This window comes from Gorilla gorilla, chromosome 18 (assembly GCF_029281585.2).
Source record: "Gorilla gorilla gorilla isolate KB3781 chromosome 18, NHGRI_mGorGor1-v2.1_pri, whole genome shotgun sequence".
NCBI classification, from domain to species: domain Eukaryota; kingdom Metazoa; phylum Chordata; class Mammalia; order Primates; family Hominidae; genus Gorilla; species Gorilla gorilla.
This window is the reverse complement of record NC_073242.2, coordinates 4,195,762-4,209,934: the sequence shown is the minus strand read 5'-3', so window position 1 is coordinate 4,209,934 and position 14,173 is coordinate 4,195,762. Positions and strand designations below refer to the sequence as shown.

At 64.4% G+C, this 14,173-nt stretch overlaps 1 protein-coding gene across 4 annotated transcripts; it reads right to left on the bottom strand.

Annotated features, from left to right (window-relative positions):
* Positions 1 to 766: 766 nt before the first annotated feature.
* PIGQ (phosphatidylinositol glycan anchor biosynthesis class Q) lies at positions 767 to 14,167 on the bottom strand. 4 transcript variants are annotated; one of them, XM_019012740.4, is made up of 11 exons: positions 13,897 to 14,167; positions 9,620 to 10,317; positions 8,414 to 8,545; positions 8,130 to 8,250; positions 5,875 to 6,001; positions 5,536 to 5,689; positions 5,303 to 5,414; positions 4,638 to 4,718; positions 3,936 to 4,050; positions 2,576 to 2,637; positions 767 to 2,002 (listed from the first exon to the last, which is right to left on the bottom strand). In XM_019012740.4, the coding sequence occupies exons 2-11, from the start codon at positions 10,306 to 10,308 to the stop codon at positions 1,850 to 1,852; spliced, it is 1,746 nt and encodes a 581-aa protein (XP_018868285.4). In that variant the 5' UTR covers positions 10,309 to 10,317; positions 13,897 to 14,167; the 3' UTR covers positions 767 to 1,849. The 4 variants fall into 4 exon arrangements, with proteins under 4 accessions (XP_018868285.4, XP_004056926.5, XP_055220733.2 ...); XM_004056878.5 differs by lacking the exon at positions 13,897 to 14,167 and adding an exon at positions 13,600 to 13,770; XM_055364758.2 differs by lacking the exon at positions 13,897 to 14,167 and adding an exon at positions 12,937 to 13,564.
* Between the last annotated feature and the right edge of the window lie 6 nt (positions 14,168 to 14,173).

Sequence of the window (14,173 nt, the reverse complement as noted above, 5' to 3'; positions counted from 1 at the left end):
CCCGTGGGCAGCTGGAGGGGGAGTTGGGGGTACAGGTGAAAAGGGTGGGGGGCGAGGTGGGCAGCTTTGGGGGACAGGGGACACAGCTGGGAGGGGTGGCAGGCCAGGTGGGCAGCTGGTAGGAGCAGGGTAGGCCAGGTAGGCAACTGGAGGGGGGAGTGGGGGACAGTACAGATGGGAGGGGTGGTGGGCCAGGTGGGCAGCTGGGGGGAGGCGGGGGACACAGGTAGGGGGTTGGTGGGCCCTGAGTGCCTCTGAGTCCAGCCTCTGGTTGCCTGGAAGTCCAGGTTGGATGGAGGCCTGTACACTTTGGGCTGGGAACGGGCTGTGGGGCCCGCCAGCTGGGCCCCCAGCACTGCAGGCGACAGAGACCATTCCTAGCAGCTGTGGCAGTCGCAGGCTCTACTGGGCCAGGACCCATGAGGGGCCTACCCCACATGGAGTCCACAGATTCAGAGCAGGAGCTGCTCGCCCCGCCCCTGGAGGCCTACACCCCTGCACCATCTATGTCGAGGCAAGGCCACGACCCCAGGGTGGGCGGACCCCAGGGTGGGCGGCCCGGGTTCACCTGCCTACACCAAAGTCCTCAAGGGCCCAGGGCCTGTGAGCCCATCCCATCAGCCATCGTCAGGGCCTCCAGCAGGAGGCCGGCGTAGACTCTGCAGGGCAGACCCCCGTGAGGCAGCCCAAGTCCCTTGAGTAGCGTCCACACCCCCATCCCAGAGCTTCCCTGGACCCGCGCTGCACATGGACCCGGGGCCGAGCCTGCGCTCCAAACACGGGGCAGGTTTTATTGTCACAGCAGCTGACGGCTTCCCCGGTGCTGGGTTGCCAGGGAGTCCCAGGCAGTCCTGGTGCTGCTGAGATGGGCGCTGCCTCCTCCCACCCACAGTGCGTCATCCCCTCACCAGCCGGCACCTGCAGGCTCCCCTCCTGAAGCGGACTCGGGCTCACAGGGAACACCTGCACCCAGACCGTGCCGTCTGGTAGGCGCTTTCGGCCTCAGTGCCACGGCCCCCTCCCCAGGCCACTCACACCCCTGGGGGGCCACAGAGGTGTCTGCACAGCAGGGCTTCCTCCTTCCCTGGGAGGCCCATGAAGGGAGACAGAAGATTTGGCCCCAGGGCCTGCTGCTACAGGGGCACCGTGGACGAATAGGTATGGCTGGGTCAGTGGGCGGGCCCTTGACACTGAGGCTGCTCCCGCCCCCACAGCAGCTTGGCGATGCCCACAGCCTGCTGATGGCTTCTTCACAAAGCGACCTCTCCAGGGAACATCCGCAAATAAACCCCGTGTGGTTCAGGGAGTGAGGGCCCAGGCCCGCTGGGGACGGGGGTCAGCGACTGCTTCAATCCCCCAGATGCAGGGTGCTGTTCGGCTGAGGGAGCTGGAGGGTGCCTGGGACTGGGGGGTTCATCCTGGGAAGGTCCCTCCACCCCCACAGCCAGGGCAGAGCCACTGGGGAGCCCCCAGGGAGACCAGCCCTCCACCTGGGGCTGCTGTGGTGGACGGACCCTCTGGACCTGGGTACGCAGGGTGGGCATGGGGCAGTGCTCTGGACACCTGGGGCTGCTGTGCTCGCCACCATGGTGACCGCAGCAGGTGGGAGGCGGGTCCCAAGGCAGGCAGTGCCAGTGACGGAGCGCGGCCAGCCTGGCTGGCCACCCCCACATGTGCTCAGTCCCAATGACCTCCAAGCCCAAGGTGTGATAGCAGGGCCTGCCGTGTTCAGGAGCACACAGCAGCGTCCACAAAGCACGGGACACGCGCCAGCTGAGCTGGTGCCACCCTGGCAGAGCAGATGGCTGGCCGTGGCCATGTGGTGGTGCCGGGCAAGCCAGCAGTTCCCTCAGTCCTGCTTGTCCCCTCTCTGCCTCCAGGGGTAGATGAGCTCCCCAAAGAACAGCTTGCGGCACAGGGCGCCCCAGGAGTGCTTGGGGTGGCAGCCACAGCTGGGGAGGCGGTAGGTGTGCACCACGCGGCTGTAGGGCAGTGGGTTTATCTGGAAGGACAAGGGCAGCGGTCAGTGGGGTGGTCTGAGCTCCAACCCCGTCTGCAGAGAGAGGGTGGGGGCGGGCAGTTGTGGGGCAGGGCCAGTGCTGTCTCAGACATTCCCTCGCCTGTGGGACAAGCCAGTCCCAGTTCCCAGGGAGGCAGGTGAGCCTGCAGCCAGAAGGGAGCGCTGGGGGGAGGCAGAAGCTGCATCTCCCCTCAGGGCTGCCCAACTCTGAGGGGCCGTGCCGCAGGGACACACGCCCCACCCCAGGACTCACTCATTCGGTTCTGTTCCACCCAGAACTTGAGCCCTGTGGGGCCCAGGGCAGCCCCAGCCAGCCAAGGGCGCCTCCGACACAGGGCAGAATGGGCCCCATCCACAGGACCACACCAGTGTCCTCAGGCCCTGGGGGTAAGGGGGAGGGGATCCCGCGTGGGCCTTACCCCTCAGCTCCACTGGGCCCTCCCTGTACCTCATCGCAGGCTGGCGTGGTGCCACCCAGACACTACACCCAGCTGCCCCCACTGTCCCAGAACAGGGGCAGCAGCATAGGGGCGTCCTGGCCACAAGGGGCCTCACCTGCATCAGAAGGCGGAGGGGCCTGCCGGCCTCGTGCTGGAGGACACGGAACTTCACGCCAGCTGCAAGGATAGCAAGGGGCTTACAAGGGAGGATAGCAAGGGGCTTACGAGGGAGGACGCGTGGGGGCTGGCCCCACACATGGGCAGAGGCTGGAGGTATCTACCTCTCTCAGGGGCACCTGGGTGCTGCTGGCCATGGCCACCCACGAAGCTCTCCCTGCCCCCTCTGTCCCCCAACTCCTGGAGCTGGCTGCCAGGCCAGTATCAAAGCCTCCTGCAGCCAGGCACGGTGGCTCATGCCTGTAATCCCAGCATTTTGGGAGGTGGGCGGATCATGAGGTCTGGAGTTCAAGACCAGCCTGGCCAACATGGTGAAACCCCATAAGTACTAAAAATACAAAAATTAGCCAGGTGTGATGGCGTGTGCCTGTAATCTCAGCTACTTGGGAGGCTGAGGCAGGAGAATCGCTTCAACCAGGGAGGCGAAGGTTGCAGTGAGCCGAGATCACACCATTGCACTACAGCCTGGGCAAAAAGAGCAAGACTCCATCTCAAAAAAAAAAAAAAAAAAGCTGGGCACGGTGGCTCATGCCTGCAATCCCAGCACTTTGGGAGGCTAAGGTGGGAGGATCACGAGGTCAGGAGTTCGAGACCAGCCTGGCCAAAATGGTGAAACACCCATCTCTACTAAAATACAAAAAATTAGCTGGGCGTGGTGGCACACGCCTGTAATCCTAGCTACTCGGGAGGCTGAGGCAGGAGAATCGCTTGAACCAGGAGGCAGAGATTACAGTGAGCCGAGATTGTGCCACTGCACTCCAGCCTGGGCAACAAAGTGAGACTCTGTCTCAAAAAAAAAAAAGCCTCCTGCAGACTCCACTGAAAGAAGCCAGGTGTCCGGCAAGCAGGGAAGAGCCCCAGTGAGGGACGGGCGCAGGCTGTGCTGTTGAGTGGACGGGGTTTTCCGGCAGAGCGGACAGGGCACTTGGTGGATGGTGGCCGCCCTGCTGGCTCCTAGTGCCTGTAACTTTGCCGCGCTTGGCCCCTGGCCTGCAGTTCAGACTCCCAAGCCCAGAAAATCCCAAGGCAGAAGAACAAAGGCCTGTGGCCTCAGGTCTCCAGGGTTCTGAACCTGCGCGGCAGGTGAGTCTCTGAGTCTCTCTCCACCTCCCTGGAGGCAGCTGGTCCTGCAGACCTCTGGGACTAGGAGGCCCTGTCCTCCCTGCCCGCTTGCGCATGCATACCACGGCTTCCAGGCTGGAGGCACAGTGGCCCGTGCTGTCCTTGCTTCTGCAGGGCCCACAGGTGTGGTTCCCTTCCACCTACCCAGGGCCAGCTGCCCAATACATAGCACTTACCCGCCAGCCTGTAGGGCCGGCAGAGCCGAAGACCCAGTGAGTACAGCGGCAGGGAGTTGATGAGGTCCACGAGCAGATGGATCAGGCCCTGCACGGCGACCACCAGGAGCCGGAGCTGTGGCAGAGGAGCATTTAGGACCGGCCCGGCCAGACGTGCCTGGGGGCAGAGCAGCCCGACCCCATCCTGGGCCACGATGAAGGGGGCCCAGAGGATGAAGGGGGCCCAGAGGCTGCAGGGTCCTGGGGAGAGCAGGGACCCCACCCTGAGCAGGGCACGGAGCCTGCCATTGGGCCTTGCTCTGGAGCAAAGCTGGAGGTGGAGCACTCGGCCCTCTCACCAGGTCAGAGGTGCCTCCCCACAGCCTCACATGCAGAGGGGATGGAGGCCTGGGAATGATGCAGGTGCTGGAGGTGGTTCTGCTCACCTCCCACTGTCTGCGCCAGTGCCAGGCACCAGGGGAGGCCTCTTTCGTGACCCCGCCTGCCGTGGGGTCCTCCCACCAAGCACCCAGCTGCACGCTCCAGGGCAGTGAGGGGGTCTTACTGGCCAGGCTAGGGCCTCGCCCACTCCAGGGCCCAGCACTCACTGCCCAGAGGGTCCTCAAAGGCCACCCACGTGGCCTGCAGCAGGAGACAGCCCGCCCCACAGCTGACTGCTCCCAGGCACTGCAGCCAGGCCCAGCCTGTGGGTGCTCAGCTCACCAGGGTGAACACCAGGTAGTACAGGGCTGTGGTAGGCAGGAGGAAGAGCAGGATGGTGAAGAGCAGAGTCCCGATGAACAGCTGTAGGGAGGGGCCGGCACACCGGGCATCAGCAGGACCCCGCGCCCAGGGACGGCCCAGCACTGTGCCCTCCCCCATCCCAGAGCTGCAGTCGGGACCTTGCGGCTTCCTGAGGGAACTCGGGATGGTCTGCTCAGCAGTCCCAGTAGCAGGAGGGCTGTCCACCATGGACTAGGGGACTCGCAGGGAGACAGGTGGGGGCCAGACCACCCAAGACGGTGCGTGGCCACACAGTCACCAAGAACATGCTCTGGATGGCAGCATCCAGCGGCTGCGTCAAGCGTGAGCAGCAGACGGGCCCGGGCACCTCTAGTCTCCGAGCCCGGGACACCTCTAGGGCCTGTGCCTGCACCACCTTCGGGGCTGTGTGTCTGTCTCTTCTCTGTGGCCCAGGGAAACTCTGCGCTGCTTCAGAGCCCCACGTGCAGCCCACACCGCAGACTTATCTATTCCCAGGGCCTCTGCATGGCCTCAGCTGCAGGACGGGAGCAGGCTGCCCCCTTGTGGTGTCCAAGCACTGCGCTGGCCCAGCGGGCACAGGCCGGGGGCAGTCGGCCCCTCCAGCCACGCACCCTGCCCCATACCTGGTCCAGGTCATAGGAACAGGAGTCCACGCGCTGGCGCAGAACGTTCCACTTCTTCCCCCGGAACAGACGCCACAGTGAGGACAGGCCATGGATCTTCAGGCAGTACAGCCTACAGGACGCAGTGCTGTCAGGCCGGGCCCCGCCCCGCCCCGCCCCCGCCCCCCTCAAACGCCCAGCCGGTGCCTCTGCACCTCCCAGGGGGCGGTGGGGAGGGGGAAGCCCACGCCCACCTGGCTCCATAGACGTAGAAGCAGTAGATGTGGAAGGTGAGGAGGGCGATGATGTCCGAGAGGAGGGACAGGGCCACCGTCAGGCCCAGGCAGGCCGAGAGGCCCACGTGCCAAAGGATGTGCTCCACGAAGGGGGACATGAGGTGGATGTAGCCTGGCAGGGTGGGGTAGGCCCTCAGGAGGCGCTCAGACCCCAGCCCTCGGCTGAGCACAGCAGGCCTCACACACACAGGACGCCGGGGAGCAGAGTTGGGGGCACAGGGGGCGGGGCCTGGCTGGATCCCTACCCTCTTCAGCAAGCTCTGGGGTCCCTGGGGCCCCCGCCTGCCCTGCACTCACTGATCCACAGGTGGATGTGGTAGAGGAAGAAGCGGCCCAGCACCTGGTCCAGTGCACGGTTCATCTTGAGCCCGGCGGGAGCACCCATCAGCCACTGCAGCAGGTGCTGGAGCTCCTCGGCCACGTGCTGCAGGGACACAGGGGCCACGCTGGGGCGGGGGCAGCCAGGCTCAGCACCTGCATCTCCCCAGGCTCTTTTGTGACGGGCTCCCACCTTGGCCAGCCTTCCCTCCTCCGGGGTCTACCGCGTCCTAGCATGGACAGCACAGGGGCTCCCCTTCACAGATGGCTCCGGGATTGGGGTCTGAGGAGGCTGGTCTGGAGGCCTCTCTCTGCAGGCCTGGGTGACACGGCCGGGCCCACAGGGCATCCGCGCGGCCCCCTGCCTGCACCCACCTCTACCATCTTCCTCCCCTCTCACTACCTCAGCCACAGGACCCACTGGAGCCCTCGGCCCCAAATACGTGGACGCACTGAGGCCTGGCAGACCCTGATTCGGCTCCAGCCCTGCAGGGGAGCCCACAGCTGACACAGTCCCCTCCAGAGGCCCCACCCCGTCGCAGAGGCTGGGGGCTGCCCGGGATGGCCACAGGTGAGCGAGACAGTGCCAAGCCCATCAGGGCCACAGCAACAAGGCAGGAGGACAGGTCCCCAGAGGGAGGATGGCGTCAAGTTGAGGGCACAGGCACCCCCAAGAGCAAACAGGGAAGCAGGGTCTTGGCTGCCCAGGAAGAAACTCAGCATCCAGACGCTGTGCTGGCCCCGGGGGGCAGACCCCAAGGGAGCCTCAGCCTCCCCACTAAGGAGACAGTGACACCTTGGCCCCCACTTGCCCATTGCACAGGCCCCTTCCAAGCCTGGGCCAAGGCCTCAGCCACAGCAGGACTGGCAAGAAGGAGAAAAGAACACTTTTTTTTTTTTTTTTTTCTGAGACGGAGTCTTGCTTTGTCGCCCAGGCTGGAGTGCAGTGGCTCAATCTCGGCTCACTGCAAGCTCTGCCTCCCGGGTTCATGCCATTCTCTTGCCTCAGCCTCCCAACTAGCTGGGACTACAGGTGCCCACCACCATACCTGGCTAATTTTTTGTATTTTTAGTAGAGACGGGATTTCACCGTGTTAGCCAGGATGGTCTTGATCTCCTGACCTCATGATCCGCCCGCCTTGGCCTCCCAAAGTGCTGGGATTACAGGCATGAGCCACCACCCCCGGCTGAGAAAGGAACATTCTTTATAAATAAGGCTTATTTAATATTTAAAGGATAAGAGCTTGGCAGCAGGAAGAGACTTTCATTTTTAAATTAAATATTTATATTTCTGAGCACTTTTGCAAAAGGGAGGTCTAGGACAAAGCAGGCCGGTGGCAGGTGCGGACGACCACAGGCAAAGCTGCCGAGCCCCTTCCCCAGCCCCGCCCCTCCTTCCTTCTGGGCTGGAGCTCCCTGCACCCCCACAGCCACACAGACGTGCCTGATGCTGCCCCCAGAGGCCTGGCCTGGCCACAAGCAGGCCCAGTGCACACCTGCAGCCCACACAAGACCCACCCAGTCAGGCCTCAAGGAGGCCTCCACAGAGGCCCGAGGGTGGGCCAAAGAGTCAGGTACCACCCCCAGCAGGAAGACAAGCTCCTAATGGAAGAGACGGGGCTTTGGTGCTGAGGGAGGAAGACAGAGAAGCTGAAGGCCCAGAGGCAGCATGGAAATGCACTAGATCTGCAGAGGAGGGGGCTGCACCCGGCTGGAAACGGGGCACAGACCATGCAGGGAAGGTGGGAGATGGGAGACAAGCTGTGCCTCTGGCTCTCAGCACAGGAGTTACAGAATCAGCACAGGGGCAGGGCAGGAAGTCCCAGCTGGGCTGCACATGGGCATCCCTGGACAGGGAAGGTTTCATGACCCTGGCTCTGCAGAGGGCCCCAGAGAGCCAGGAGGGCAACGCTGATCTCAGGTAGGGGCCACAAGGGAGATACCACGACGCTGGGCCCACAGGGAGAGGCGGGCTCCCCAGAGCCTCAGCCCCGGCGGCTCCTGCACACGGCCCCTTCAGAAGGAAAGGGGGGTGTACCTGCAAGGCCTGCCCTGCCCAGGCCCCAGCGCCCCTGGAGTTCCTGCTTCTGGTTCAGGGGAGGGCCGTGTCTCCAGAGCATGGAGAAGGTAGAACTGGCTTTGGGGGGCGGTGGCTCTGGCCCGGGAAGGCTCTGCTGCCCAGGAGGGGTCCCCACGCCCACCCAGGACACCGGGCTCCACCCCAATCCACTCACGTCAGCCACAGGAACGAGGGCGTCGGCCAGATGCCCGATGCGGCTTCTCCCGTGGAGCCAGGACAGCAGCATGAGGCCCAGGGCCACGTCCAGCAGCACAGAGGCCACCGTGTTGGCCTTCCTGGAAGGGAGGTCCGGCCCGGCCAGCATGAGGGTGGCCAGCACAGCCTGGGGCCGCAGGAGGAGGCCTGCCTGGCCGGAGGGGTCAGCGTGGTGCAGAGGGGGATGGAGAAGGGGCCAGAGGGCACGCACCCAGCCCTGCAGAGACCAGGGCAGGCCCACACCTCATCAGCTGGGCAGGGTTCTCCGCCTTCCGTGTACTGCAGATGAGCGTGAGGTGCTCCAGCCGGTGCCGGAGCTGTTCGCACGTGGAGAGCTTGCTCCCGAGGAAGGACAGGGGCCAGAGCTTGAACACTCTGCGTGGGAGCAGAGAGGAGTGATATGTCCCTCTCCAGATCCTCCTCCCACCGTCCCCCACTGTGCAGGGGACCACAACACCCAGGCCACACTCCTGAGCTCGGCAGGACAGGGGGCAGGTGGGAGGGGCCCTCGGTGGCCCAGGTGGTGGTAGGCAGCGCTCAACGCGCCCACCTCACAGTGCATGTGACTAACACAGAGCCTGGCCTCCTCGCAGGTGCTGACGCCGGGCCACCTGGTCACCACATGCTCCCAGAGCCGGTGCCAAGAAGCGCCTGCGAGCCAGCAGCAACTCCCACGGGCCCAGGGCCTCGCCCCGCCGACGGGGCCCAGAAAGCTGCCCGGGGTCTCCTGGGCTGGCCTGGCTTCTCACCCCAGGCTTCCAGAGTATGCACCCCCGGGTCTAAGGCAGGGGGCAACTGCGGGTGACCCCTAGCTGCTCCCCATGGGGCGCCTCCGCCAGGCAGATGAGGTCCCCTGTGGAAGGGGGCCCTCTGTTCTCAGCCACAGCTTGGGGCTACCCCCGTGCCCCTCAGGGCCCTTGGGCTACAACTGACCCTTGGCCAGCAGCACCTGTGATTGTGGAGAGAAGCAGGGCCTGTAGACCACTCCCCCAGGCACACGGGGCCAGCAAGTGGATGACACCCCCACAGCCCATGAGCGCTGCAGTGTCCAGAGGCCTGCTGGGGGCACAGGCAGGGCTACAGGGAGGCCAGCGGGCCTGTGTGCCCTCAGGAGCACCCCCAGGCAGCAGTAGTCATGTCTGTGCTCACCTTCTGATTTCTCTTTCAGGGACCTAAGCCACTGAGGTTCATCCTCTACACCTTCTGGGAGGGCCCCTGGCAATCCCTGAGGCTGCCCGGAGACCTGGCTCTACCCCAGGGGTGAGGGACACCCTCTGAGAGGCGAGGGTTGGGAGGGCAGGATGGGGCCAAAGCCCGGGCTGCAGGAGTGGGAGGGGGCCCGGGCCCAGGAAGAGCCCATCTGGGCCTCTGTGCCCACTGCAGACAAAGGGATGGGCCAGCACTCATGGGACCCCACTCTTTGCCACCTCCCTGTCCCGGGACACCTACCGGCAGGCACTGACAGCTGAGACCAGCGACAGCAGGCTGGCCAACAGCAGGCAAATGGGTCCCGAGGCTCGCTTGGCCAGCTCCGCGAGGATGCTGGCCTCCACGCCCTCCGACTGCCAGTGGCTCAGCCGCACAGGGCCCTCATCGAAGCGGTCACTGCGGAAGAGCACCTCACTGCGGGCTACCGTGTCGAAGACGGCAGCCAGGCCCCCAGTGCTGGCAGTGGTGGCTCCAGCCTGGCGGTCGGGCAGGACGGTGGGCAGGTGTAGCTGTGACAGCAACACCTGGCGCTGGTCATAGAAGATGAGCATGACCTGGTCCTCACCGGGGGCACCGGGGGCAGTGGGCGCTTGCCGGCGGGTGGCCTCGCAGCTCCAGAACGTGCCGCGTCTCTCCCGGCACAGCCGCAGCCAGGGCTCATGGGGGAAGACGGCACCCAGGCTCTCCAGGAAGCGGCCCAGGCTCTCCTCGGGCTCCTGCCGGCAGTGGCACCAGGTGCCCAGCACGGCCACGCCCACCTGGCTGGCCTGCCGCACCTGGGCCAGGAGCTGCTTGACCTGGATGGGGATGAAGGGAAAGTGCAGGACCGCCAGGACCACGGCGCTGCTCTGCTCCGGCACCCACCGTCCCACCAGCAGCCCGCTGTCCGCCGAGACGCAGCACGTGGGGAAGAAGGCCTTGAGCACCATGCCGGGAGGCTGGAAGAGAAGATGAGAGGCTCGGCTCAGAGCTGCTGCTGCCCCCCAACCGTGGGCTGCGGGATGTGGCACAGACGGCCTGACAGGTGCAGCCACAGGGCCCCAGGTCGGGGCACCTCAGCTTCAAGTTCGGTGGTGGACGCCGTAGGGCTCCTTGGCTGCCGCCTCGCGTGGGCCATGCTTCTCCAAGGGGCAGCCAGAGTGCTGTCCCCACGTCCACCCCAGGCCCAGCTCAGCCCCACCCGGACGAGGCAGGATGCACATGCAGCCACCAGGCCTGCCCTCCCATTTCCAGGCTGGCCCAGGGCACAGCCTCCTCGGCACCACCTGACGGGGCTGTGGGGCCGAACCGAACTCCAGGCTTCTTATTTTTGTTTTTAAGAAACCTGATTAGAGAGGTGTGCTTAAAGGTGTAGCACGCGGAGAACTGTACAATCTCATTAGCAAGGTCACGCCAATCGAAACATTGACAAACCATGATTCACGTATTAAGCAAGAATAAAGACGAAAATGTAAAATGATGTGCTGCTGGGCTGCGGAAACTACCTCGTGCGCATGGCGGGCAGCCCCCCAGAAGGTCCCTGCCTCCCACAAGCCCCTCCCTGGGGGCAGGAAGGACCTGCCTCGTTGCTCAGGGAGCAGGCTCAGGGCACACAGGGCTTCGGCCTCCACTCTGACCCCCGCCCACGGTGGCACCCGGCAGTGCCTGGCCCTCCCTGACATCCCCACCGCCACCCCAGGGCAGGGCTCCCTCAGAGAGCATTTTCTCTCCAGGATATATTTCTCCAACCACATGGATGCCAAGAAACGGGGAGAGAGAGGCTTACAGGTCCCGGAGATGTGGAGGGACCGCATCCTGCACTCTCAGGCTGAGGGACACCAGCCTTCCGAGGTGGCCATTGAGTAGGAAGCCACCCGAGCCACCGCGGTTCCCAGGCCCTGGGCCTCTCCTCCCCCTTTCTCACAGGCCCCTGCGGAGCCGTGCAGCCAGCTGGGGCTCTTCCTCCACTGATGCCTTCCCTGGCAGGGCCCCACAGGGCAGGAGGACTCCCTAGCGGTGGGGGCACTACTGGCCGGCTGGCTGGGCCGCTCGCCTTCCTTAGACACAGAAAGCCCCATCTCGCCTGCACGAAGAGTGGAGCAGCCACCCTGAGCAGAGACCCCCACGCTGGAGCCACACTCGAGGGAGGGACATAGCTTGGCCTGAGCCTGGGTCTGGAGGTCCCAGCACCCACCACATCCTTAGGGACGAGGGAACAGAGCGGGACGCCTGGAGGTCCCAGTGCCCACCACGCCCTTAGGGACGAGGGAACAGAGCAGGATGCACACGTCGGGGTGGTGTGACCTGTAAGTCCTCTCCCGAAGCTTGGAGGGGCTCTGGAAGAGGCCTCACACGGAAATGCCCGGGGCTTAAGAGGCCCCTGGTGCAGCTGCTCTCCTCCCCTGCAGGCAGCCCGCACTGGGGCTGGAGGATCCAGTCACTCAAGGCGGTGGGTTCTAGCTGAAAAGGGACCTTCTGGGTCAGGCTGCAGAACTCCCCAAATGCCCATTTCCTCAGTGGCCAGAGAGGGCAGGCGGCGGGTGGATGCCTGGAGGCCAGCTGACGTGAGGCACCAAGGACATCGTGAGAGGGACAAAGCGATTCTGCCTGCGAGGGGCCCAGCGTGTCTGGCTGTGTGACCACCATAGGGGACCACCTTTCACAGCAACTCAGCCCAGGGACCCATCACGCCCTGCTGGGGAAGAGCTTTCACAGGGACTGAGGAAAACTGCCCACAGATGTAGTCGGGAAAGAAACACAATGGGCCTAACAGTAAACAGATGTTCTGGGGGGAGCTGGTTCTGCGGTGGGCTCACTTTGGGTAAATTCACCAAGCTACGTGCTCACGATCTGTGCGCTTTCTTTGTGTGTATTCTTTGTGCTTCATCTACAAAGTTTACCTTAAAATAAAAAAAGCATCTTGCGTCTACCGAAGGAGATGGGAGGGCAGAAGCTGCTCTTCTCTGTCGAGTAGTGAGAGAAAACTCAACGTACTGTGGGGCAAACGCCCATCACACTCCCACCTCAGCCTCTGGGACGGTCGGCGGCACAAAGAAGCCTGCACTAGCAGCTGCTGGGATCACACAGCCAGAGGAAGATGAAAGAGAAGCGATCGATAGCAGAGGAGGTATGGGACGGGAGAAAGCAACGTGAGCATCTTTAAAGACTGAGGAAACACACACACACACACACACGGGCGCCAGGCTAGACACACACACACACACACATACACGGGCGCCAGGCTAGACACACACACACACACACACACACACACACACACACACACACACACACACACACACACACACACACACACACACGAGCACCAGGCTAGCCGGAAGGCTTCCTCTGCTAAGAATGAGCCCCAGTCCCAGACCAGGCACGTAGGGAGGTCGACCATATAAAGTAGTAAGACTAAGACTTCCCTCTCCTCCCCGTGAATGAGGGAATGGTGGCACCCCAGCCCAGTGGACGGGCCAGGGCCATCTCTGGCTGAGCCGCCCCTCCCTGCCACCGCTCCACAAGAGCTCTGGAGAATTTGCGTTTCCCAGCGCCTTGTTTGAAAAATAAACACGAACCTGGCGCGGTGGCTCACGCCTGTAATCCCAGCACTTTGGGAGGCCGAGGCGGGCGGATCACTTGAGGTCAGGAGCTCAAGACCAGCCTCGACGGGGGTGAAACCAAGTCTCCACTAAAAATACAGAAATTAGCCGGGCGTGGTGGTGTGCACCTGTAATCCCAGCTACTGGGGAGGCTGAGGCAGGAGAATCGCTTGAACCCGGGAGGCAGCGGTTGCAGTGAGCCGAGATCGCGCCATTGCACTCCAGCCTGGGCGACAGAGCGAGACTCCCTCTCAAAATAAATAAATAATGAAAAACAAACACGAGTTCAGCCTGGGCAACATGGTGAGACCCCGTCTCAAAACAAACAAACAAACAAACTTGCTTGCCTTCCTCAAGCAGGGCCTTCCCCTCTCATTTGGGAAGAGCCTATGATTCCGTTTTTTGCCCTTTCCTGCAACCCGGGACAACTGCGAAGGGCCCACAGCCAGGCCCGGGCCGCCGACCGCCCTTGCACAGGGTCCACAGGGGCCCAGGTCGGCGCGGGCCCGGGGGCGGCCCCACTTCTCGGAGGAGGAAGCAGCGGCGCCGCGGGCGGGAGTGCGGGGCCCCCAGCCCGGGCCCGGAGCCGCAGGGGCGCTGCCCGAGGTCCCGCCGCTCGCCGCCCACCCCCCTGCTCACCGGGTGCTTCCGGGGCCGCGCGCTCGGGCGGCGGGGTCCGGATGGGGTTGGGGACCCCGATGGACGGGCCCGGGCAGACGACGGCGCTCGCTGCCTCCAGCCCCGCCGCGGGACCCGAGCCCCACTTCCGCCGGCTCCGCGCGTTGCCGCGCGACGGTCCGGCCCCCAAAGGCGCCCGGGCTGCCCGCCCGCCCGGCCCGAGCGTTCCGCGGCGCAGCGTGCCCGCCCAGTCCCCAGGCCCGGACCTCCCGAGCCTGCCTCCGGGCCACCAGCCCTGCGTCAGCTCGGTTTCCTCACCTGAGAAACAGACTGGACCTGGCCTTCGTGGAACCCGGACCCCGCCTGGCTCCCAGCCTCCCCAAGTGAACACGTCCCCAGGCCCTGCGGGATTCCAGGAGGGCCCCAGCCCCAGCCCGGTCCCGCCCCCGTCACTCTGTTGCCGCCCCCAGATCCCCAAGGCCAGTGGTGCCGGGAATTTTGAGCCCTGGTAGGACCAGCCCAGAGGCTGCCGCCAGCGATCGTCAGGAGAGAACACACAGGCGTCCAGCCCCTCCCGATCCCAGGAACAAGACCC